At 51.4% G+C, this 23921-nt stretch overlaps 1 protein-coding gene across 1 annotated transcript in view; it reads left to right on the forward strand.

Annotated features, from left to right (window-relative positions):
- Positions 1–23921, forward strand: part of RNF216 (ring finger protein 216) — a 73731-nt gene that overhangs the window by 20705 nt on the left and 29105 nt on the right. Inside the window, exons 7-14 of the mRNA XM_090290272.1 lie at positions 483–647; positions 5527–5641; positions 10032–10171; positions 11459–11509; positions 12360–12497; positions 13761–13909; positions 14232–14310; positions 22713–22851. Of these exons, the coding sequence (XP_090146398.1) occupies positions 483–647; positions 5527–5641; positions 10032–10171; positions 11459–11509; positions 12360–12497; positions 13761–13909; positions 14232–14310; positions 22713–22851 (976 nt within the window). The remainder of the gene's footprint in view (positions 1–482; positions 648–5526; positions 5642–10031; positions 10172–11458; positions 11510–12359; positions 12498–13760; positions 13910–14231; positions 14311–22712; positions 22852–23921) is intronic.

A 23921-nucleotide genomic window follows, 5' to 3' on the forward strand; every position in this document is an offset into this window, starting at 1 on the left:
CCAAGTCTTGTATCAAGATATAAACAGTTTGTTTTTTTAAATCTTAATCATTGTTTATGGTCTAACCGAGCACTTAGTGTAAGTGGTAAAGGAAAACAGGGTTCAGAACCACTTCATGGGGGTCTCTTGCTCCAGCGTTCTGTTCTTCACAAATTCTTTTGACTTATCTCTTTTACATATTCTGTAGCAGGAAAATTTAATTTTTTTTAAAACACTTCGTGGAAAGAGGATGGCTAAAAGATTGGGTTCAAACCCCCAGCTGCGCTTCTTTACTAGTTCTAAGTAGCACAGTAGCCTCCAAACCTCAGACAGCTGTTCCACCTCTGAACCCCCATTTGCCCGTCCCCCCTCAGGGCCTGCAGCCTCCTTGTGAGTAGCTGTGAGTGAGACTGTCCTGCCCTGAGTGAGCGACCCTTCCGCCAGGTGCCCCCCTGGAAAGCGCGCTGTGTGGCCGCTAATGCTGCGCCCCCCTCTCGTTTCAGCTGCCGGAGGTAGACTTTTTTGACTATTCTAAGTTGGCTCCTCTTGACCAGCCCTGCTTCAACCAAGCTGCGGACCTCCTGATGGCCGACTTCAAAATGCTCAGCAGTCAGGACATCAAGTGGGCCCTGCATGAGCTCAAAGGACACTATGCAGTCACCCGAAAGGTGCTCTCCTTCGTCTTCTGGGGGGGTCATGCGCCTTGACGACTTCGTCCTGAGATAACAGAATGAAGAGTTCAGCTTGCGGAAGTTGGGGTGGTTTATGAGGGCAAAGGGCTGAAGATTTGTCAGGGTAAAGACAGACGAAGGTATTTGCTGATCAGGAAGACCTGAACGAAAAGACGGGCTGTGTTAGAACAGGGCAGTTCTGGCTTGACCATACAGACGTGGAGGATAATGAATTTCATCGTGGAATGCAGGATGGCTAGGGCACGAAAGCCGTGTTCCAGTGCTGCCCCTCCCTCGGGGGCTTTCTGGCCTAGGACAGGCCACACAGTCCTGCCCCGAGGGCCTCGGGCATCAGGTCCACGAGGCAGGGTCTGCCCAGTGGGGGGTGGTTTGCCTCAGAAGGGAGTGGGCAGCTGTTTAAAGCTCCCACTGTGCATACTTCCAGGGCCCTAAATAAGATTGCACTTGAGGGCCTCTGCTCCAAGGCTGAGAAGAGTGCCGGTCACTAGTGGTCACGCAGGCATGCCTCGTTAGAATGGCCATTGCGCGGTGCCTGCCTCGTGGTGGTCAGGCAGCACTGAAGGGCACCAGCAGGTCTTGGGCTCCTTCCTCTTCCTCTGCTGTGAAGTTCTGCTGATTCCCAGCAAACGGTATCCTTTTTTTGTTTGTTTCAAAGGTCAAACAAATGTGGAGTTATTTTAATGCTTAAAGTATCTTAACCTGAAAGAAGGTGAACCCCAGGTGCATGTGACCTCATGCCGAGTCTAGAACCCTTCCACCTTTTAAGTTGCCAAGAAGATCCAGGCAACTGTCAACAAATTTTTGATCGTAGGTTAATTTTAGGTAGAATTACTCTGAAGGGAAAACGTAGTTAGTGCTTTCTGTTTCTGAATCTCATTCCCTGAGTGATCAAACAGGGGATGCCTGTACTGTCATTGAAAAGTGACTGAGCTTCCCCCAGAAATAACTGCAAGAAAGCCAGTTCTCTGACCTGGAGGCCCTGCCGGGTGCTCTGTGCTGCAGGGGCGTCTTACGCTTTTTCTGAGCTCCCCGGGAGCCAGAGGTGGAGCGAGAGGACCGCAGCAGGGGTGGCTCCTGTGGCCTCGGGCTGGGGGACTTCCCTGGTAACGTCCCTGACAACGGTTTGACCATCCCACAGCCCGCTTGTTATTCGGGTGGGAGGTGTGGACTTTTGTGGCTCAGTTTCCCTCATTTATACCTTTCTTATCCCTTTATCTTTCTGTCCCTCTAGGTTTTTGTGTGGTGTCTGCTTGTGTTGGTGGGTAGTTTGAAATTTTACAGGCTATTTGAATGAAAGGGAGGTGTTTAAGGAAAAGTACTACTTGGCAGAAGCTAAAATCTGGTGCGCTCAGTGACAACTTAGGACTCCCCCTGCGGTGTGCTGGCAGCGGTGCCCATGCGTTGTGGCCTGTCCAGGTGACGCTCGCGTGGACAGGGGTGTCTCTCAGGCACAGCAGAGGCGCTCTGTCGTTAAGCAGCAACGGGAGCTCCGGGGAGGGGGGCGCACTGGGAAGGCAGTCACGTTTCCCTGAGGTTTTTGTCGCTTTTTATTAAGCGCCTATGAAAGAGATCGTATTGCAGGCAGCCCACACTGACCCTCCGCTCAGCTCAGTGACACCGGCTGCTGCCCGCTCCTGTCTCCTCCACTCGCTTCCTCCCTCCGAGACTGTTGAGAGGCAGATCCCGAGAATCCTTTCATTTTCTTTTCATCCGTAACTGTTTCCACGTTTACCTTTAAAAGATTATGGTCAAACTACCATTATTATATTATCAATAGACAGCCAGTCAGTGTTCATATTTCTCTGAATATGTCAGGACAGTGTGTTTGGTCACACTGGGTTCCAGGTAAAATCTGTTTATTTTAGTTGGTTGGTATGTTACTTAAATTCTTCTAATCTGTGAGTTTTTGCTCTTCCCTTCTCCAGGCTCGAGTCTCTATTTATTACTCGGCTTTTATGTCATCAAATGCCCATTATAGTGTTTCAGGGTCGGCCCTTAAAGGAACTTGGGCCGTTTCACAGACACCCTAAGCCCCTCAGTAGACTGCGCCCCTGGGTCTCAGACCTTACCCCGCAAGTATCTGTGAGCACGTGGAAGCGAGAGGGAGCTGTGCAGGGTCATAGCAGAAGGGAAGCGGCGCTCCAACATCGGGATTCCGGGGTTCCTCCTGGTAGGTTTGGAGCACTTGGTGGGAGTTACCAGCTGTCCCCTGTGGACACTGGCCCTGCGGGTCACAAAGGAGCGTCCCCCCACAGAGCTTTCGGTCCGTTCGAGGAGGTTAAAGAGAAGATGAAGACTGTGACCATGTGTAGAAGGGAGGGGGTGCACGAGAGCGCTCGGAAGGAAATGAAGACGGTGGCGCTGGGACGGTCTCAGAGAGCGGACATGTTCAGTAGGGTCACCGGCAAAGGCTGCGGGGCGGGGGAAGTGGCCGCGGGGCCCTCGGGATGTGCGGGTGCGGGGGTAACTCGCAGCTCCCGAAAGGAAGGCGCCCCGGCCATTAGTGTTTTCCGGTGTGTGGAACTAGACCTTCCGCCACTGTTAAATTAAGATAAATGATGATTGTTAACGTAACTATTAAAGTGAGATTTGGGGGCTCCTGTGATTTGTAGACAACATTTTGTTTTAAGATAAGTTTCCTGTCAAGTACCAGTTTGTGTTGATGTGTATGGGTTTTCTCCTGCTAAATGGAAACATTTACTTCCAGGGCGGAGCCGCTGCATTTGGGGTGCACTAGCATACCTGGTGCGCTGCCTGCGGTGAGCTCTGGGCTCACATCCCAGTGTGATTAGTTGCTGATGAATGACATCTACCTCATTTATAAAACACAAATTCTGATAACTGTCCTGCACCCTTTCCCGAGTTTTCTTCACAAATAGCCCTTAAGGTAAAACTTGCTAGAAGTTAGTAGTATTACATCTGCGTACAGACATGTGACTTTTAAGATTAGTGCGTAAGGATTTCTGGGGGCCCCTGGTGTAGTGGGAATTCAGGAAGAAGCAGCAGAAGGTGAGGAAGGAGGTACTGCAGCCCTTGCAGCCCTGGAGGGCGCTGCTGGAGTAGGAGGGTAGCAAGCTGAGTGTTGCCTTTGGCCAGATTTTGGTGGGGGCTCACCCCACCCGGGAGCACGTGGAGATGTCAGAGGGGAGCGTTAGGTCTGAGCCGGCCAGAGTCCAGGTCCTGCCTTTAAGAAGGTTTGACTGGGGCGCGGTCCTTGGTTCTCTCTGTGCCTCCCTCCCCTCTGCTGTGAAACCAGTGCCGCCTCCTGCAGGGGCCTCCGGGGCGCTGGGTGGGATCAGGGGCAGGAGAGTGCGTGGCCGCGCCGAGCTCCCAGCAAGTGCGCACAGCAAATGGTAATTGCCCCCTGATTCCCAAACCCAGGAGCTTGGAAAGGAAGGGTAGGAGGTGGATTAAGACGAGAGGTCATTCTTCCCTCTTCTGTAGCTGACGTGCCTTTTCTTCTCTTGTCCTCCTACCACGGAATACACAGCTGTCTCTAAAGTAAACAGATCGGAATGAGATTTATTAACAGCATTGCTGTGACACACACACATCCCTGGTGCCTTTTATTCAGCAAATGAGTACTCAATACAAATCATGCAAGTGGCTGAGGATACACCCTGAGCTGCGGTGTAGAGGCTCACGGTCCAGCGGAGGAGGTGACAGGACACAGCATCACGCAGCTGTGATAAGTATTTGGAAAGAAGAACACAAGGTGCTTGGAAAGTGTAAACGCAGGACCTAAGGTGGACTGAGAGGCCCCAGGAGGGCCTCCCTGAGCAAGCGACAGTGAGTCGCAGACCTAAGGGCTATGTGAGTAGGAGCCCAGTGAGGGGCACAGAGGGTGGCGGCACCCCTGGGGTGAGCAGAGCCGCAGGTGCCCGTTTGGAGAGAAGGGTCGTGAATTGAGTCTGGGAAATGTGGAATGACCAGCAAGTAAAAATAACTCATTGCCTGGTTGAATGGGCCGGAGGGGTGGGGAGCAGGGACTAGGGATGGGATTTGGAGAGTCACCGCATACGGAAGGCAGCCTTCCCAGCCTGGATGAGGCCCCAAGAGACAGAGGCCGCCTTGGGGACTTCCACGGGCAAAGACTGAGGCCAGGAGGCTGGTGGAGGAGGAGGAGGTAGAGCAGGCAGGAAGTTGGGACAGAGGCGCCGTCAGCGCTGTGAGGCCTGCTGAGAGGCTGGGTGTTGGAGTGAGCCCCATGTTGCGAAGTGGATGGACAAGTGCAAAGGTGGGGAGCTCATGGGAGGGCAGGAGCTGAAACACGTGCAGACGCCTCTTCATGAATCGGCCCTACGAAGAGGAGAAGGAGGCCAGGAGTGGAAGGGGTTTTCTTTCTTAAGGTGACAAAGGCTTTAGCACTCTAAATGCCTATTGGAAACCTCTAAAACGGGAGAAGTGAAAGGTGTGCAGGGGAGCATCACTGGCCCAAGAGCTTGGTGCTCCAGGTCAAAGGGGAAAGCCACGCGGCGTGTTGGAGTGTCGGTGAGGCGCCGGAGTGCTGAATGGACACCACGTGGGATGGGCCATGGTGTCAAGCCCGCTGGCCCTTTGTTACGGGACACAGCTTGTGCGCTCTCTCTCGGACAGTCTGAGCAGTTCTGTTTTCTTACGCTGCCCTTTCATCTGTCAGCGATCATTTCTGTTCTGCCCCTGTAGCAGTTTATGAAAGTCAGACAAAAACAGAGATAATGAAACTGCCTGTTTGTTTTGCCATTACATATTTCTGTGAGCCATGCAGGGGAGGTAGCTAAAACTGAGTCAGAATGAGATTTGGGGGTTCCCTGTGTTTTGTGTGTTCTTGAGTCCCATCTACAAAGGTAACCTTTCTCCCTTTCTCAATTTTTAGGCCTTTTCTGATGCCATTAAAAAATGGCAGGAGCTGTCTCCAGAAACCAGTGGAAAAAGGAAAAAGAGAAAAGAAATGAATCAGTATTCCTACATAGATTTCAAGTTTGAACAAGGTAATGGCAAGCTGTGCGCAGCAGCTGTGCAGAATGGCTCCCTTCCTGCGCGCTTGGCGGGGGCGCTACGGGGTGGCCGCTCGGGGAATGGCCTTCAGGCCCGTCGTGCCGTGACCCTGCGTGGACAGCATATCGGTGCTTTTAAATGGAAAGTGACTACAGTTGTGATCATCCTCCTTTCTGCTTAGGAAACCCCATGACAGGAGAATTCAGTGCGATGTCAGAGGATTCACACGTGGGAAAGTGGTTGGGGCGGCCTTGCGCGTGGGGAGGCACTGGTCCTGGGTGTTTGACGGGCCTGGCTGTACCGTTAGTAGAAACTCTCCACCCAAGATCACTTGCTGGTGAGGGGTCACCGAGACACCTGAGAGTGGCTTCTCACGGAGCAGCGTCAGCAGCTCTGAAGCAGCCACGTGTTTATGTAACGTTCTGTTATTCTTAAAACGGAATAATTGCTGAAGGCTCTTCCAAAGCGGTTGGTTAGGTAAACTTTTTGAATTTTACAACCAATTTCATCTGAGTTGCTTGTGTCCAAGGCTTTTCGGTGCCTTTCTGTTACACCTGTACTTAATTACATAACTTGACTTCGGGTATGACTAACCGGAAAATCCTCTTAGAGTTGGAAATTCCATGGTTGGATGGACAGGAAAGGTGGGCAGTAGGGTGTGAATTTCTGGGCTCTAACTCCTGAGGTCTGCGAGCCGGTCTGCAGAGCCGAGCCCTCCCCGGCCAAATGTGCTCGCAGGCCTGCGGCAGAGGGAGAGAGCGGGGCCCGTGCGGAAGGGTTTTCATTTGGCCAGATGTGTCCACGCTTAGAATGGGCATCCCTGATGCATCGTCATTTCACGCTTGTTTCTGACCTCCCGGGGTAGAGAAAGGAGAAGGCCACGCTGCACGTCTGTCCGCTCCCTCGTTTGTCAGCTCTTTTGGAGAGTTCTTTTGGGTCAAGAAAGAGGGTGCCTTCCTGAAGTTTCCTGCCGTGGTCCTCGCTCTTGCCTTTGGGAGGACTTGGGAGCTGTGTGTTGTCACTTCCTCCTCCTGGTTTTCCTGGTCCGTGTGCCCGTCGCTGGCTTGTCAGTGTCTCTGAAAGTCTGGCGGGACCGGGCTGCACGAGCTGCTGCCGTGAGGGCTGTTGTGCGAGGACAGCAGCGGGGATCCGGGTTTGCTGTGTGAGTCTGGGCAGCCTAAGAGCGCTGTAGCTTCGTCAGGTCCAAGTGTGTCCTGCCTGTGGCTCACAGGAGCCCTGGGCTGCTGGCCCACCTTGTTTTTAAGTCACTAACCTCTCTCAGCTTTGGTGCGTCTTAATTTCATCCTACTAGTTTTAGCCCGTTGTTTTAGGTATCCCCCTTTTAATTTTAGAGTCTGATTCTTCTGTTGAACTTAATAGATCATCTTTAAGAACAGTGGAAGTTAGAAGTAGAAAATACATTGGTTTATATTAGTTTAATATTTACGACTTACAGATACACATAACCTTTCTTGACAGCAGTCTATAAGCACCTAGGCTAAGAATCCTTCATCTGATCCAGGGACCCCGTCCTTTACCTCCTCAGCTTGTTCTCCATCCAGTCACTGCTATTGGGGCTGTACATGGCTGAGCTCAAGGCCGGAGGCGGGATTCTCCCTCCGCTGTGCTTTTTATGGACTAGTGAACTGACCGCTACACAGCCTCCTGTGGAGTCTGTTTAGAATTGGAATGAACATCTATAAAAATACAACGTATTACTTTTAGCAAGGCTGAACGAGAAGAAACAGAGGATCCACAAAATTTCCAGTATTAGGAGTGATCGGTCCAGACCCTACGAATGTCCAAATGGAAATACTGTGAAGAACTTTCACAGGACTGACAACTTAGATGAAATGGACTAGTTACTTAAAACACATAAAATAAGTAATTTGAAGAGCTCTAAAGCTGTTAAGGAAATTGAATTTATAATTTTAAATTTCCCCCAAAAAGAAATCTTCAGCGCCAGTTGGTTTCACTGGGAAACTCTCCCAAACATTTTTAAAAGAATAAACACCAATTCTACACAGTTCCTTTTGGAAAATAGAAGAGTAGGAAACACTTCCTAATTCATTTTATAAAGCTAGTATTACTCTGATACCAAAACCAGAGAAAGTACGAAAAAAAAATTACTAACCAGTTATTCCTCATTAATACAGATGAAAAATCTTTAACAAAACAGTAGGAAATACAATTTACATATAAATATATGATGTATGTTTATATAAATATATAAAAATATTTTTTAATATGCACCAAGATCAAGTAGAGTGTATTCCAACGATGCATGGCTGGTTTAGTATTCAAAACATACCAGTACGGTCCACTGTATTAATAGACTAATGGAGGAAAGTCACCTGGCTATTTAATAATATTTGTCTGTTCATGATTAAAACTTTTAGAAAGTTAGGAATTGAGAGGTGCTTCGTCAGCGTGGTGTCTACAGTAAAATCTATTCCTAACGTCATGCTTAATGGTGAATCCTCCCGCCCCCAAGATTGGGAGCAAGGAAAGGACATCCCTCTTCACTGCTTTCCAACATAGTCCTCCCACAAGTTCTAGCCCTTGTAGTAAAGAAAAGGAAATCCAAGGCAGAGATCAGAAAGGAAGAAATAAAACTGTCTATAAGCTGATGACATGACGGTCTACATAGAAAACTTTAAGGAATTTGCAAACTCCTAGGTCTATTAAGTGAATTCAGTTCAGTTGCAGATTATCGGATAAGCCTACAAAAACCAACTGTATCTCTCTAATAGCAAAGAGAAAGTGGAGTCAACTTAAATACAACACCACTTAAAGGCACTCCTCCCAAAATTAAGTACTTAGGTATAAACCTAACAACGTGTGCAGGACTTTATGGGGAGAACTACAAAACTGAAGGGCATCTTCAAAGAATGTATAAAGGGCGACACACACTATGTTCATGGATTGGAAGGCTCAACATAGTAAAGAAAGAAACCCTTCTGAAATTGTATCCAGGCGCACCTCGTTTCATCGCGCTTCACCTCGCTGCTTTCTGCACTTCATCACCATGGAGGTGAGGCCCTCCACCAGCAAAAAAGTCACAGCTTGCAGAAGCCTCAGGTGATAGCTACCATTTTTTAGCAATAAACTATTTTTTATGTAAGGTATGTACTTTTTTTTTTTTTTTGAAGACATAATGCTACTAAGCTTAATTACAGTATAGCATAGATACAATTTTTATATGCGCTGGGAAACTAAAAGTCCCCTGTGACTTGACTGTGGTATTCCCGTGACTGCAGTGGTCTGGACTGAAGCCGGCACTGTCTCTGAGGTGTGCCTTGACAGGCTCAATATAGCTCGTGTCAAAATCCCAGCAAGATGTTTTGGTAGATACAGGTAAGCTTATCCTGGTACAGAAAGGCAGGGTACTAGAATAGCTGAAATAATTTTTTAAAAGAGTCGAGTAGGAGAAATCAGTCTACCTGATTTTAAGACCTACTGCATAGCTACAGAGATTGAGACCAGGTTGACAGAAGGACAGACACATAGATCAGTGGGAAAGAATAGAGAACAAAAAACTAGTCTTCTAAATTAAAAAATATTTAATTTTTAAAAATTAGAATGAACAAAAAAAATTATTAGGAACCTGATATAATAAACATTATATGTGCTGCCAAAGTGAGCACAGATACAGTCAAATTGATAAAGTCAAAAGCTTTACAAGGAATAGGCGTTTGTGAGTAAATAGAAAATCTGGACGAAGTAGAAAATCTTCTAGGAACTGTGAATTACCAAATCAACAAAATGAAGAGAAAACCTGAACAGACCACTTCTACGTGATGTGATGTTTACCGTTCTGTTATTTATTGTGAGTCTGTGTGTTCTTTCAGCTTTCCTAGTTGATGTGCACCTGCCAGAATGGCTAAAATTGAAAACTGGCGGTACCAGGTGTTGAGGCGGATGTGGACTGGCTGGGACTCGGATGCATCGCTGGGGGAGGGAAAGTAAATCGGAAGAACCACGTTTTTAGAAAACTGGCACTGTTTTCTAAAGCTGATCCAGCAGTTTCATTCCATTCTGTGTGCTCAACTGAAGTGTAGACGTACGTTCAGTAGCCCATTTGTGCTGGCCCCAAACTATAAGCCCGCCCGTTCTCAGCAGCAGGGTGGGTGAGAAACGGGACTAGGCGCACAGCACAGTGCCGCTGGGGTAGCAGAGCTGCTGTAATTGGGGTGTGAGAGGGAAAGAAGACGGGAGAGTCAGCAAGTGCATGCCGGTCAGGAACGGACAGAGCCCAGTCCCCTGGCGGTGGCGCATACGGGACAGGAATGGGAGGTTGGGGCCCAGCCACAGAAGGCGGATGGCTGGCCTGGTGCCTGGGAGACAGTCACCTGCATGGTTTTGCATTGTCATGTCTTGCAGGTGATGTGAAAATAGAAAAGAGGATGTTCTTTCTGGAAAATAAGCGGCGGCATTGCAAGTCCTATGACCGGCGCGCCCTCCTTCCCGCCGTGCAGAGGGAGCAGGAGTTCTACGAACAGAAAGTCAAAGAGATGGCCGAGGTGCGCAGGCGTGGGGGGACGTGGTTCTGGGGCTCCGGTTTGCTGTTGGGGCTGAGTATGAAACGGTCTTTGAAGGTTTGCCTTTCCTTTTGGGTGATTAATTTGAATAAACTATTAAGTTTTAAAAGGAAATGAAAACTGGGTTTTGTAATGATATTGACTTAAGTTTACAGTTTCATAGATCAGATTTATGCAGAGAATTTTAATTGTCACTTAGCACCCATTTTTGTTTGCCTTCCCTCAGCCTCTAATGGTGGAGGAAAACCAGAGAGGCGTTCTGTTGAGCTCCTTAACTCTTCCAAACACACCATCAAATGCCAGTCAAACAGAATATGTATATTGGTTATTTAATGTGTTTTCTAGACCAGCAGCTCTGAAAGTAAGATCCACGGACCCCTGGCCTCCCCAAGACTCTCTAGGGGTTCTGCAAGGTCAAATCTCTTGTAATAATGATAAGATGTTATTTCCCTTTTCATTGTGTAGAATTTATACAGACAGAACAAAAGCAGCGGTGCCTGACCATGAGTCAAGCAAGCGGCACCAAATTGTACCAGAAATAATTATTTTCTTCACCACCATGCACTCACATTTTTCCAAAATGGCAGCGTCACCTAATGTAGCAGATGATAGGTGGACTGGTAACTTTGTGACAGATGGATCAAGATGGGCTCTCCAGAATTCTGATTTCTAAAACATCCATGTGAGAGACAAACTTCGGTCTGTTGCCTCTCATAAGCGCCCCCAACAGAGGACCAAACCTGCAGCCCAGGCAGGTACCCTGACCAGGAATCGAACTGGCAACCATTCACTTTGTGGGATGACACCCAACCCGCTGAGCCTCCCTAGTCAGGGCTCCAAAGTTCTAATTTGTGTTTGAGATCTAGAATTTTATCACTGGCCACAAATAATCATTCAGTTTCGAGAGAATGTCTGCCAAATACCTAACGTTTTTGTCAGGCTTTTTTTCACTTAAAAATGGTATTCTTTTAAAGAAAAAGTACCTAATTCAGCACCTTGCAACTCCCTCGCCCCAGGGCTTATCCCTGAGACAGCCGTCATAGTCAGGGAGCAGCAGAAGTGCTTGGCACACTCTGCCCCCCTTGTCGAGAGTATCGAGGTGATGTTTCTGAGGATCAAGATTTGGTAAAATAAATTTTAAACTGCTAAGCCATGTAATTGAAGAGATGAGTATTAATAGTTTTTTTATGCCTATGGAAATGAATTCTAAATGGTTTGTGGCATCTTTACTACATTTGTGCCTACATGTCTGGTTTCTTTGTTCCTCAGCATGAAGACTTTTTGCTTGCTCTGCAGATGAACGAAGAACAGTATCAAAAGGTATTTTGAAAACTCACCTAATTCATCTATTCTGGTATCTTTCGTGGGCTGTTTTCGCTTATCACATTTCCTCAGGATTTTGATGGCACATTGGTTCCCGGATAAGCTCCTGTTGGTCTGCTGAGTTTGTGACCACATTACAGTCAGATACTTGAAACATCATTGTCACTCTTCATACCAGACTGCCTGAGAATGGAAGGGAAGACGCTGATAGAAATGTTCCTGTGGAGGAACCCTGAGCCTGTAGTCCGTTGGATAATCTCTTAGAGGGGAACCGAGAGCTCAGACCTCAGAGTTAGAAGCAGAGATCTGTAAAGGCTCAGGGCCCGTGGGCCTGGGGTTCTGTCTGTCCTGCACGTCGTGGCGTTTTCTGACGGGGTTGGAACGGACTTGGGGTTGCTGCTTTAGTTAGCCTCAGTGGTCACTTAAGGTAAAGCTTGGCTCACGACATGATTTTCTCACACTGCTCTCTTATAACAAGAAGAGAAAATCCAAGCTTTGAAGCTTTTTGGGTAACATTTTTTGTGCCCCTTGTCCCGACTCTCATAACCACGTCAGCATACCATCTAAGGCAGGCGGTAGGGCGCTGCCGGCCCTGTGGCTTGTGAACGTGACAACGGTAAACAAAGGCTGGCAACAAAAATACCCCCAAGTGAGACCCTCACTCTTGAACCACTTACGCTTATTTGTGCTGGCATCTCAAGCTGCAGACAGCAGAAGGCAGCTCGTTGTTCTGCGGCTTCTAGGTGGAGCTCTTCACCTGAGGGTGTGGGTAGGGTGGGGGGCGTGGAACCCGCTGTCCCCTGCTTACATCGGGGACTTTCACATGTGTGTGTGTGGTGGCCCACAGGACGGCCAGCTGATCGAGTGCCGCTGCTGCTACGGGGAGTTTCCGTTCGAGGAGCTGACGCAGTGCGCGGACGCTCACCTGTTCTGCAAGGAGTGTCTCATCAGATACGCCCAGGAGGCGGTCTTCGGGTCCGGAAAGGTGAGAGCTGTGGCCCGCGCCCCCAGGTAGGAAACATCGCAGTGGAGGGACCACGGTTATAGCCAGCTGTGGGTGCCTCAGGGAAGTGCCTCTTCTGGAGGCAGGTGGAACTGTGCTGAGACACACTCATGTGGGTGATTCCTTGGCGGTCCCCGATCTGTGTGATTATGTTGGTTCCAGGCACAGCAGGTTTCTTTTCAGGGAGTGGGGTCCTTCCGTGCCGCAGGAGCACCTGCCGCTTCCCCCAACTTCCGGTTCGTAAGGAAAACGAAGGACACACTCAAAAAGAGGGAACCTTGCAGCCTTTTTCAATGTATGGGAGCACAGATTAGTACTTTAAACAGATTTTGTAAAGGACTTTATACTTCTCTTAAAATTAGTTCCTTTTACATGTGATCATATTTCTCCTTTCAAAGTCAGTTTCTCTTGACAACAGCATCACAATACGGGAAGGAGTTTTGTTGCGTCTCGATGAACACTTAAAAACCAAACTTGCTTTTCGTAGATGCCCACCAATCAGATCACTCAGCGTCAGTTATTCTGAAGTTGTAGTTTAGTCAAGAACTGAGTGACAGTTACGAGCAGAGGGGCTGTGATTGGCAGAAGGAGGCCATCACCCCTGTCCCCACAGACACCCACCTCCTTATCCCAGAGCCTGTGCCTGTGCTCCTCACTTGGCAGAGGGGAACTGGGGTTGCTCATCAGATCGCCTTAAAGTGGGGAGAGCGTCTGTATTATCCGGGTGGCCCAGTATCACTACAAGGGTCCTTGGAAACGGACAGGAGCAGCAGAGGAGGCGGGAGTGCTGCCGTGAGAGGCCTCTGCCTGCTGCAGGGGCTTTGCAAGTGAACCCCAGAACCCTGAGGTCCGGCTGCTCAGAGCCTGTCCTCCTTTCTCGTGGAAGAGTTCCGTCGCCCGGCTCCACCTGAAGTGGGCAGGGGTAGGGACTGGGGGCTCTTGAGACAGCCCCGCAGTGTGTAGTTTGTGGTCCGGCGAGTCCCCTGCCTCCCCGGGGGCCGCGCTTCCCCGCGCGGGACTGGGGTGGCCGGCAGGGGCCCTCCGGGGGCGGTAAGGGTGGGCTCTGTGTCTCTGGCTCGGGGCCCCCTTGCTGCCCGAGGGCGGCTTCTCAGAGAGGAGCGCACGGGGAGCCTCCCCTCGCAGACCGCGCTCCCACCCGCCAGCCACTGGCCGGGGCGCGCCCCCCGCGGAGGCCTTCCCGTGCCGGCCCCGCTGACGTTCCTTCCCCCGCCCGCCCGCCCGCAGTCGGAGCTCAGCTGCATGGAGGGCAGCTGCGCCTGCTCGTTCCCGGCCAGCGAGCTGGAGAAGGTGCTGCCGCCGCCCGTGCTGTGCAGGTACTACGAGCGCAAGGCCGAGGAGGAGGTGGCCGCGGCCTACGCGGACGAGCTGGTCAGGTGAGCCCTGCGGGCGCCTCCCCGGGGCTGCCTGCGCTCGGGGCCGGGGCGGGGGTTCAGGCGCGAGGCTGCGTCGCCCGGTTCCTGCCACTCCTCGCCGAGCAGCAGCAGAACGGCTGCTGGGACACTTCGCGGGCACAGTGCTGCCTCCCGCCCGCCCTCGGCGCCTCCTAAGCCCGGCTTCTGGGGACAGGCCTTGCACCTTGGGCCGGAGGAGTGGGGACGCGTGCGCCCCGGGTTTCGGGGAAGGCAGGCAGGGAGGGGGGGAGACGGGGCCGTCCGGCTGGGAACTGAGTGACGCGCCGTGCGCTTCTGCCCCCAGGTGCCCCTCCTGCAGCTTCCCCGCCCTGCTGGACAGCGACGTGAAGAGGTTCAGCTGCCCCAACCCCCGCTGCCGGAAGGTAGGGAGGCGGACTTCGCCACGTTTGTCTGCGCGCTCGGGGGTGTGGGCTGCCGTGCAGCGCCGCCGTCTGCGGGGCGCCGCGTGCTGGCCGGGAGGGCAGGCGGGGATCAGTACTTCGCGACGGTGGCCGTGGCTGACCCGGCTACAGAGACGGGGCCGCTGCGGAGTCGCAGTCGCAAAGCCGCGTCTGCTTCGTGCCGCCTTCCCGTCGGGGCAGATACCAGAACGTGAGGCGGGATGAGTGTGAGGTCTCGTCCACGTGCCAGCGTTGTTCTCGGTTTTCTCCTCGTCACCCCGTTGTGCTCGGACAGTCTCACACCTGCCATTTTCAGAGTTTTAACCTCCCTGCTGCGATTAAGGGGCTGAGCGCCATGGCGGCATCTCTGTCACGGCTGGGAGGTTATTTGTAAGAAAGGGTTGCGCTGGGGGAGACCGAAGCTATCCAGGCTCCGCGCTGTTGAAAATCTTTGTTTTTAACTAGACAACTGTTCCGTGAACTAAGAATGTCTTTAAATTGTCCGCTATTTATAAGCCACTTAGAGTTGTTAAGGAATATCGGTGTCCACTTAGACAAGTATCTTTTAAGCCATTTTTCTGAAATACAATAGCTTGATCGGAATTGAATGTTATATCTCTGCCTTAAAATGAAAGTAGATCTTGGAAAAGAAAGAAACTCAACTAATGAACTGAACTTTTTTTGTTTCAATGTCAACATCTCTGTGTTGAATCTGGGTGTATTCTCATAATTGGTGTGTTCATTAGATAACTTGTCCGCACCTCAGACTATTGCTATAACAATTGTCCCAAGAGTCCCTGGCATCTTGGAACGCAGCCCATGAGTAACTGACTGTCCTAAGACAGAGCAAGGAGAAGGAAAGGCAGGTGAGAGTGAGGTGAAAGCGAGGGTGTTGGAATGTTCTGGGCCCGAGGAGCAGGAGTATCCTGGACCCGGACTGGTCCTGGGAGTGTGAAAGGTCCCTGAGCTGGGTGGGGCCAGGGTCATGTGACCTTGGCGCCCTTCTGAGGTGGAGGGACGAGGGGAGTGAGGTGTCCGAGAGATCTGTTCGGCCGTTGAGCAACCCAGGTGAGCGGTGCATATCCGCTGGGAACTACGTGTGCTGGCGTGACTTCAAATTAGACTCTAGTAAAAGTGCTCATACACCATTTGGAGGGCCAGAGGGAAGGGGAGGCCGCTGTTCTCTGGCGGCCATGAGGGCACCCAGTGAGTCTGAAACGGCATCAAGTGTCAAGAACATCTAACCTGGGTGTCTGCGAAAGCCTCCCGGAGGTTCCTGATCCCAGGCAAAAGCCCGAGTACTCTGCTTCCTCTCTGTGGGAGGAATACACGCGCCGTGGTGAGCTTGGAGGTGACCGTGTGGCTTCCTTTGGCTAATGAAATGTGAGGGTGGGTGACACAGGCCACTTGCATAGAAGTGGGAAAAACATACTGTCGAGGGATGTCAGCAAGGCGGCGGAGCGGGCAGCCTCGGCCGCCTCCTGCCCCGAGCGGCCCTCAGTCACCCTCACACAGACAGTCCCCTTTGAGAGAAGCTTAGAAACCAGCGCAGAGGCCCCGGCACACCAACCAGGGGGAAGCCGGCTGCTGTGAAGCCCGTGGGGCGATCCTGGCCCTCACGCACCAGAACCCTCTTACGGCTCATCTGGGAGGAAACTCCTGGCCTCTGGCTTCTCCCTGGGGAAGGAGGGAGAGCGGAACACGCATCTACCGCTCAGACCTCAGAGGGCTCCGCAGCGGCTGGCGGCTGGCCTTCCTGACTCGGGGCACCGGGTGGGCACTGAGGACGGAGGCGGGGGTCTGAGCTGGCGCGCACGCACTCAGCGCTGCTCTCCCCTCCGCCTGGTGGGGGGGGAGACTCCCAGGTCCCGGCTTCTCCCTGAGGGGCAGATGTTGGAGCGCATGCCCAGCATTCCAGATGCTGGGGGGCTGTGCAAGGGCCTGGCTTCTGTCGTCCTGGCTCTGAGCGCCCACCGGCCTCTGAGCACAAAGAGGAGCCCCCCGGCATCTCACCGCAGCGCCGGAGGACCTGCAGTACTGCAGACAGACGCCAGAGGGAGCAAGAGACCGCACGCCGCTGAGCAGGGAACTGGCAAAAGCTCTCTCTGGGGATGCGCACACCGTCCACAGACGGCTCACCCACGGAGAAGGTTCGAGAGGCTCCCCAAACCTACCGCCGGGCTGGTGGGCGAAGATCTTTCCCTGAACGAAGCCTGCCTGTAAAGACTAGGAGAGGTGACTTTTTTCAAATGTGTGGATTCCAACATGAAGTAACCAGTCACATGAAGAAACGTGGTCCAACAAAAAGAACAAAACAAATCTTTAGAAACTTATTCTTAAAAAATGGAGATATGTGAATTACCTGACAAATTTTAAAACCATCATGAAGATGCTCAGTGAACTCAGGAAAATGGTACATGAGATGATACGAATGAAAATGTGAAAATATCAACAAAGAGGAAATATTATATTTTATTTATTTTTATCCTCACCAAAGGGCATGCTTATTTATTTTAGAGGGGAAGGGGAGGGGAGACAGATGGAGAGAGACCTCGATTGGTTGCCCCTCCCATGCGCCCTGTCTGGGACTGAACCTGCAACCTGGGTGTGTGCCCTCACCAGGAATTGAACCTGCCACCTTTCAGTTCATGGGCTGATGCTCCAACCAACTGAGCCTTTTAAAAGAACCAAACACAATTTGGAGCTGAAAAATACAATAAATGATTGAAAATTTCACTAGAAGGGTTTAACAGCTTGCTTGATCAAGCCTAAGAAAGAAGCAGCAAACTCCAAGACAGGTCGTTTGAAGTTAATCAGAAGCACGAAGAGAAGGAATGAAGAGTAGGGAACGCTTAAGGGACGTATGGGACCCTGTCAGGCAGACCAGTGTGTGCGCTTTGGAGATCCCAGGAGACGGGGGAGGGAAAGAGGCAGAAAGCTTATTTGAAAAACTAATGACCAAACTTCCAGAATCTGGGGAAGTGGACATCCAGATTTAAGAAGCCAAACGCACCTCAGTTAGGATGGACTGAGGTTTTTTATAATCAAGTTGTCAACAGAGAGAACTTTTAAAACAATAAGAGAAAAGCAACTGGTCATATTCACTGGAGCTCCCATAAGATTCTCAGTGAATTTTTCAGCAGACACCTGACTGGACAGAAGAGAGTTAATGCTATATTCAAAGTGCTAAAAGAAGGAAAGAAAAAACTGCCGATCAAGAATACTGCACCCAGCATAATTTTTCCTCACACAGATTAACAAGCTGAGGGGGCTTATCACCATTAATCCTGCCTTACAAGAAATGCTAAAGGGACTCCCAAGTTGAAATGAAAGGACACTGGGTAGCAGCACAAAAGCCCATAAAGGTATGAAGCTCATTGGTAAAGGTGAATACAGGCAGACAGTACTGTCACGTGTGTATATGAAATCACTTTTAATTCTGGTATAGAATTTTAAAAACAAAGTATTTATAAAAATATATTAATGGACACAAATAGATGTGATTTGTGACATTAAGAACATAAAGAGGGTAAGAGAGTAGTTTTTGTATGTGGTAGATGTTATCAGTTTAACATCGAATGTTATAACTGTACCTAAGAGAAAGTAAGGAAGGAATCAAAGCATATCGCTACAAAAAATCAGGGAAACTTGAAGATACCAAGGACAGAAAAAACGGCAATAGCAAGCTCTTCCCTATCAGTAATTACCTGAGCTGTAAAAGGATTAAACTCCCCACTCAAATACTTAGGGTGGCTGAATGGGTTTTTTAAAAGGGAAGTAACAAGATCCAGTTGTGTACTGTCTGCAGAAGACCGGACCTAGGGACACACGGACTGAAAAGACGGGAAAATAATTCCACACAAACGGGGATCAAAGGGGGCCGGTGTGGCCATGCTTCATGTCATACAAAATAGCATTTAAGTCAAAAACCATCATAAGAGACAAGGACATTACATGATGATAAAAGGGTCAGTTTGAAACCAGAAAAGCCGGTGTCCATACTGCCTGTAACCTACCAGACCCAATAAGCAGAGGCAGGGACTGAATTTTTACTACGGGCGCTTTATTCAGATGGTCGGTGATATGGGAAGACAGCGGGTTTGTTCCCTAACAGACTGTCTTCAATTCTGGTATAAGCAGTAGGTAAGGGGTTTGGAATTCAGGGAAGAGGTTAATCAGATAAAAGCTGCAGCATTCTTTCTTCTGTGTCCTGGGCGGTGGTCACCCCGGAACACAATGGCTCAGATACCGTCTTGATTGCCTGCAGCCCTCCTGAGGCCCAAAGGTGGGACCGCTTCTAGTCTTCAGGAATCAGGGTGGGTCCTACCTCCAGTTCCTGAGACAATAGCTTTTTACATACATTGATTACTAAGTTTATTAGCTGTCACCTGAAACTGAAATTTTCCACCCTTTGAATCCCCCCATCAAATTCACCAGGAATATATAACAAGGATAAAAAGATATATATGCACCCAACACGAGAATCTCCAAACATACGAAGCAAACAGGAACTGATGGAACAGGAGAATTAGCAATACCACAGTAGTAGATTTCAGAGAAGTACATCAGAGAAGGAAAACTCTGACTCCAAGAAACCTCCGCTGCCTTGCGGCATACCTCTTCAGGGGAAAGGCTAAGGGAGTAAACCCCGACAGAAAATCCGGAGCCGGAGTCCCTAAGGCGGTTTGACGTTGTAGTCAACACCGGCAACTCCTGTGGCGCACCTGAAGCCAAGCTGTATTGACTCCGTCTTTCCCTTGCACCCTTCAGCTGCGAAGAGAGGGGGGGGTCTGCTGCATGGGCAACAGCAGACCCTCCATATCACCCTGCCCAGGCTCTGTAGCTTCAGCGTCATCACAAGATGTCGATTCAACACGGGAGGAGACAGATACCATGTCACTCTCGAGACGGACGGCTGCCGACGACGATGACGAGATTTCAGTACTCCGCTTTCAGTACTAGAACAAGCAGGCGGGATCAATAAGGAAATAGGATTTGAGCAACAGTATAGACCAAATGGACACCACAGGAAAAGTACAAACAACATTCCTGACGGACGTAACTGCAAAACTCCCAATAAAATACTGGGGAGCTGAATTCAGCAGCACATTAGAAGGGTCATGTACCACAACCAAATGGGATTTACCTGTGGGATGCAAGGGTGGTTCAACAAAATTAGTCAGTCATTACACCACATTAATAGAAGGAAGGATGATCCCTGGCCGGTGTGGCTCAGCGGATAGAGCGCCAGCCTGCAAACCAAAAGGTTGCAGGTTCAATTCCCAGTCAGGGCGCATGCCTGGCTTGTGGGCCAGACCCCCAGTTGGGGGTGTGCGAGAGGCAACCACACATTGATGTCTCTCTCCCTCTTTCTCCCTCCCTTCCCATCTCTAAAAGTAAATAAAATCATCTTTTTTTAAAAAAAGAATGAAAATTATATTCAATAGACGCAGAAAAAAACACTTGACAAAGTTCAACATCCTTTTATAATAAAAACACAAAGCAAACCCCAACATAATAAAGGCCATATATGAAAAGGCTACAGCCAACATCACATACGGTGGTGACAAACTGGTAACTTCTCTGCTACAATCAGGAAAAAGGCAAGATGCCCACTCTTGCCACTTCTGTCCAGCATATTACTGGGAGTTCTGCTGGAGCAATAAGCCAGACAAAAAGTAAACAAAAGGCGTCCGGGTCGGGAAGGCAGAGGGAGAAGTGCCCGCGCGTGCAGTCGCGTTCCACGACCTGAGCTGTCTGGTGCAGTGCACTGCAGACCTTGACCCTCGGTTCTTGGCGTGTTTTCTGCTGTCAGGGCAAGGGCTTCCTGGTGTTGGCCACTGGGAGATCCAGTGAAAACCGTGTCTCCTGGGACCCTGAGGCCCTGACGGCGGGTCCTGAGAACTTCCCACCCTGCGCGTGGAACGGGGAGGCTCGCAGTTACACACCGTGTCCGTCCTTATTCTGAGCTATGGGAAGAGTTGCCACTGGGTGGCACTGCAGCTCTGTGAGGAAAGGTTTCCCTCGTGGGCACGTGTCAGCAAGACATTGCCTTGTGAGCAGACGTGACAGGGCCCTCTTAGGCCGAGTGCCGGAGCAAACCGCTGCGTGCCCCTGCCACTCGGGCTCGGGCTTGTGCCCCTCTCCTTTGCGCCGGTCCTCCGTGTGGCCCCCTTTCTCTGTGCTCGGTGCCCAGGCCCGCCGCTCACCCTGGAGGAGTCCTGAGGCCCAAGGAAGCAGCCGCACACTCCCTCTGGCCCATGTGAGCCTCGGGGCCGCGCCGCCCCCTGTAGTGGCTTTGCCAGCCTGGAGACGCCAGTGTGATTTCCAGGCACTTGTCTCTCCGAGACGGGGCCTTGGTGATAACGCGGTATCCGCAGGAGGTCGCCAGGGCCTGCATCTTCCCTCTGAGACCCCCGAGGGACGGAGGAGGGGAGAGTGTTTCCTTGCGGGTCTGGAATGCGTAGTCTGGGCCCTCGGCGCCCGCCCAGCCTGGGCTCTCGGGTAGAGGGTTTCCCGGTTGGTTTCCTGCGCGTTTTCCGCCCTGGGTGCGTCGGGTGTGGGGCTGCAGGGTTGGGGCAAAGGAGATCTGAAAGTGATGCTTTGGGAATGTTTATTCTTAGGGTCAGAAATTGCCCTTTTGAGGCTTTTCTGTCATTCCAGAACCACAGCTGCGCCATAAAGTAGAGCTCTCTGGAGAGGCAGCCAGGGCCCCGGCTGGAGGCTGGCGTACTCGAGAAGCAGGTGCTAAGGAAGGGCGGCCGTCAGGCGGCGAGGCTCGGGCGAGAGGGGCTGGAGGCCCGAGGCGGCCGTCTCTGCCGGAGCCGGAGGGTGTAGCCGCTCGTCTCTCCCGGCCGCGTTCGGTTTTTAATGTGCCTTCCTCGCCCGCCAGCTCTCTTCTCTGCTCATCCCCCCCGACGTTTCCAGGCCCGTCCCAGCCGCAGTGGCGTGCAGTGCTCCTGACGCCCCAGCAGTGAAGCAGAACCGAAATCCACATCCGCAGTGGACCCGTTGTGTTGCTTTAAAAACCCAGGCATCTGCGGCCGCCTCCAGGAGCCGGTTGGCTGTGTGCAGAGAATGTCAATGCGTCTGGGCCAGCTGTCAGGGCCGGGGCGGCGCCAGCTGTGACAGGGGGCGGTTGGCACTGAGTAGCAGCGCTGTACTTTGGGGCCCAGCGAGTCAGCTGACTGCTGTGCCGAGCACAGGCCTTTACATTCATCTAGATGTGAATGAAGCTTGATCCTCTTGTCCCCACTGTCAGGGAGGACCTTTACTCAGGAAGTAACATGGACAAGAACCTAACGTCTAGGTAACAAAAGGAGTCTAAGGCCCCAAACGAGGGCTCGTTTACTGGCGTGGAAGTTCGTGCTGTGTAGTGCCAGTCCCCAGAAAGGGGAGGGAGGTGTTCCTTCTCCGAGAGGCAGCCTGCACGTTGCTCCCAAGCCGGGTGCTTCCGTCAGAGCCTGAGGGTTCAGGCTGCAGTGATGTGCAGGGGTGCCTTGCGGAGCCCGTGCTCTGGCTTGTCCCCGCAGCCACCCTGTGAAGTGGACACTGAAGTGTGAAGCCGGGGGGTGGTAAACCCGCAGGGAGGCCTCCCTGCCCCAACACCCTCCCAGAGTGCGTCCCAACACCACCCCTGTGAGCCCTTCCCATCAGGCGCTGAGCAGAGCTGGCATCGTGGCAGTGAGGTTCCAGGACTTCACTCTGTTTTTGTTAGTTTCCACTCTTTAAAAATTCCCCATAGTAAACAGCATAGTTTACTAGGCCTTCTCGGTCCTTGAGAGGTTTGGGCTGTCAGTCACACACACTTCTTCTGTCTTCACATCTCAAGCACTGTGATTAGAGAGCCTGGTTCTTTCAGAGAGAGAGAGAGCAAGAGTGTGTGTGTGTGTGTGTGTGTGTGTGTGTGTGTGTCCATGAAGACTAAAAACAACAGAGAAGACAAGTACTGCTTACCTTTCTTCCCACCCTGCCTTCCCAGTAAAAGTCAAATACCCCATACGCTGCTGTTTGCGGTGCTTATTTAAACAAAGAGGCCCTGGCTGAGGTGACTCGAGTGGATTGAGCACCAGTCTGCAGACCGAAAGGCGAAGGTTAGATTCCCAGCCAGGGCACAGGCCTGGGTTGTGGGCCCGGTCCCCAGTTGGGGGTGCACGAGAGGCTATTGCATATCAACATTTTCTCCCTCTTTCTCCTCTCTCTAAAAATAAATAAAGTCTTTTTAAAAAATAAGGAGATAAACATCTACCCAAAATAGGGAAAGGTAAAAATGCATGTGTTAAACTAAAATGCCGATCTGGGTAAAACATTTATTTTTGCTTCCGTCCAGCCCCACAGGAACAGTTTTTCTGTGTATGTCGCACCCTCTGTGTCCTTTGGTTCAGGCACTGAGTGGTGGGAACAACGGCATCTCCCTCCTGGCTGTCTTCATAGAGGCTGGGGCGCGGGCGCAGTGGCACTGCCGGGCTGTCCCCTCGCGAGGGCGGGCGCAGCCCTCGGCTCCTCCCCTTGAAACCCCCAGCAGTCAGTGCTGACTTCTCCCCAGGCTGGGCTGTCTGTGTGGCCTCGACTTCCCTGACCCCCAGGCAGTGGGCACTGTTCTGCCTTGCCCCAGAGAACATCCCAGCGCCGCTTTCCTCACCTGGTGAAGAAAAGATGGCTGAACTGTTGCCACCTTCCCAGAGACCAGTCCCAGAATTCCCTGTTCAGCTCAGAGTGCGGAGGCTTCGAGCCTCCCCTCGGTCCGCATTGCTCGGGAAAAGCCCTTGTGCTGGGCTCCGTTACTGAGGTCTCTGTTTTCAAGTCCTTTTGAAGACTTGGGGGGGGGGGGGTGTTTCCTGATGTGCTGCTCAGGGCCCAGTCCCGGGCTGGGATGTGAGAGAAGTCCGGGCGCGCTCACGCCGCAGCTAAGGAGACAGGCTCCCCCAGTGGGTAAGACGGGGGTTCTGGCGGTAAACCTGCTCGTGCTCCGTTCCGGCTCTCCCGCCTCTTGGCCTCGTGACCTCGGGTAGGTGTGTCATCTCCCGGAGCCCCTGAGCCAAGTTTTATTTTCTGTCTGTAAGATGAGAGCAGTGGTGTTTCCCCCAGAACATGTCGGTTGTATGTCGGTAAAGCTGGGGGGCGGAGGAGTGCGGGCATGAGGGGGTAAAGCGCTTCCCCCCGGCCGGCCGGTCCGCAGTCGGGAAACAGGAAGGCAGAGGCTGGTGCCGGTCTCCACGGAAACGCGCTGTGTGTGACATGTGCAGACAGCGGGCTGGCGTGGGCCCTCTGGCAGCGTGGGCCTGACCCTGCTCCGCAGTGTGTGTGGCTGCCCTTATCAGTCTCATCCCAGCCGCGCCCCATTCACAGACCGTGACGTGTCCCAAGCTCTGAGTGCCTCTGCTTCTGGGAACCACGCGTTACTTGTTTAGCGCCTCACGTGTTTTGCTAAAATAACTTAATGGCACGTTTCTGTGCCCGTGGCCTCGGCAAAGGAGAGCTGCATTTTGATTCAACTTGGTCTTTAGAACTCTCACATTAAAATCCCTCAAGAATTGGTATCTACAAGATGCCTTTTTATAGTCACTCGCCTCCTTTCTGTCTTTACGCTAACG

The sequence above is a fragment of the Furipterus horrens genome, unplaced genomic scaffold, assembly GCF_987537825.1.
Source record: "Furipterus horrens unplaced genomic scaffold, mFurHor1.1.pri manual_scaffold_10, whole genome shotgun sequence".
In the NCBI taxonomy this organism is placed as follows: Eukaryota; Metazoa; Chordata; class Mammalia; order Chiroptera; family Furipteridae; genus Furipterus; species Furipterus horrens.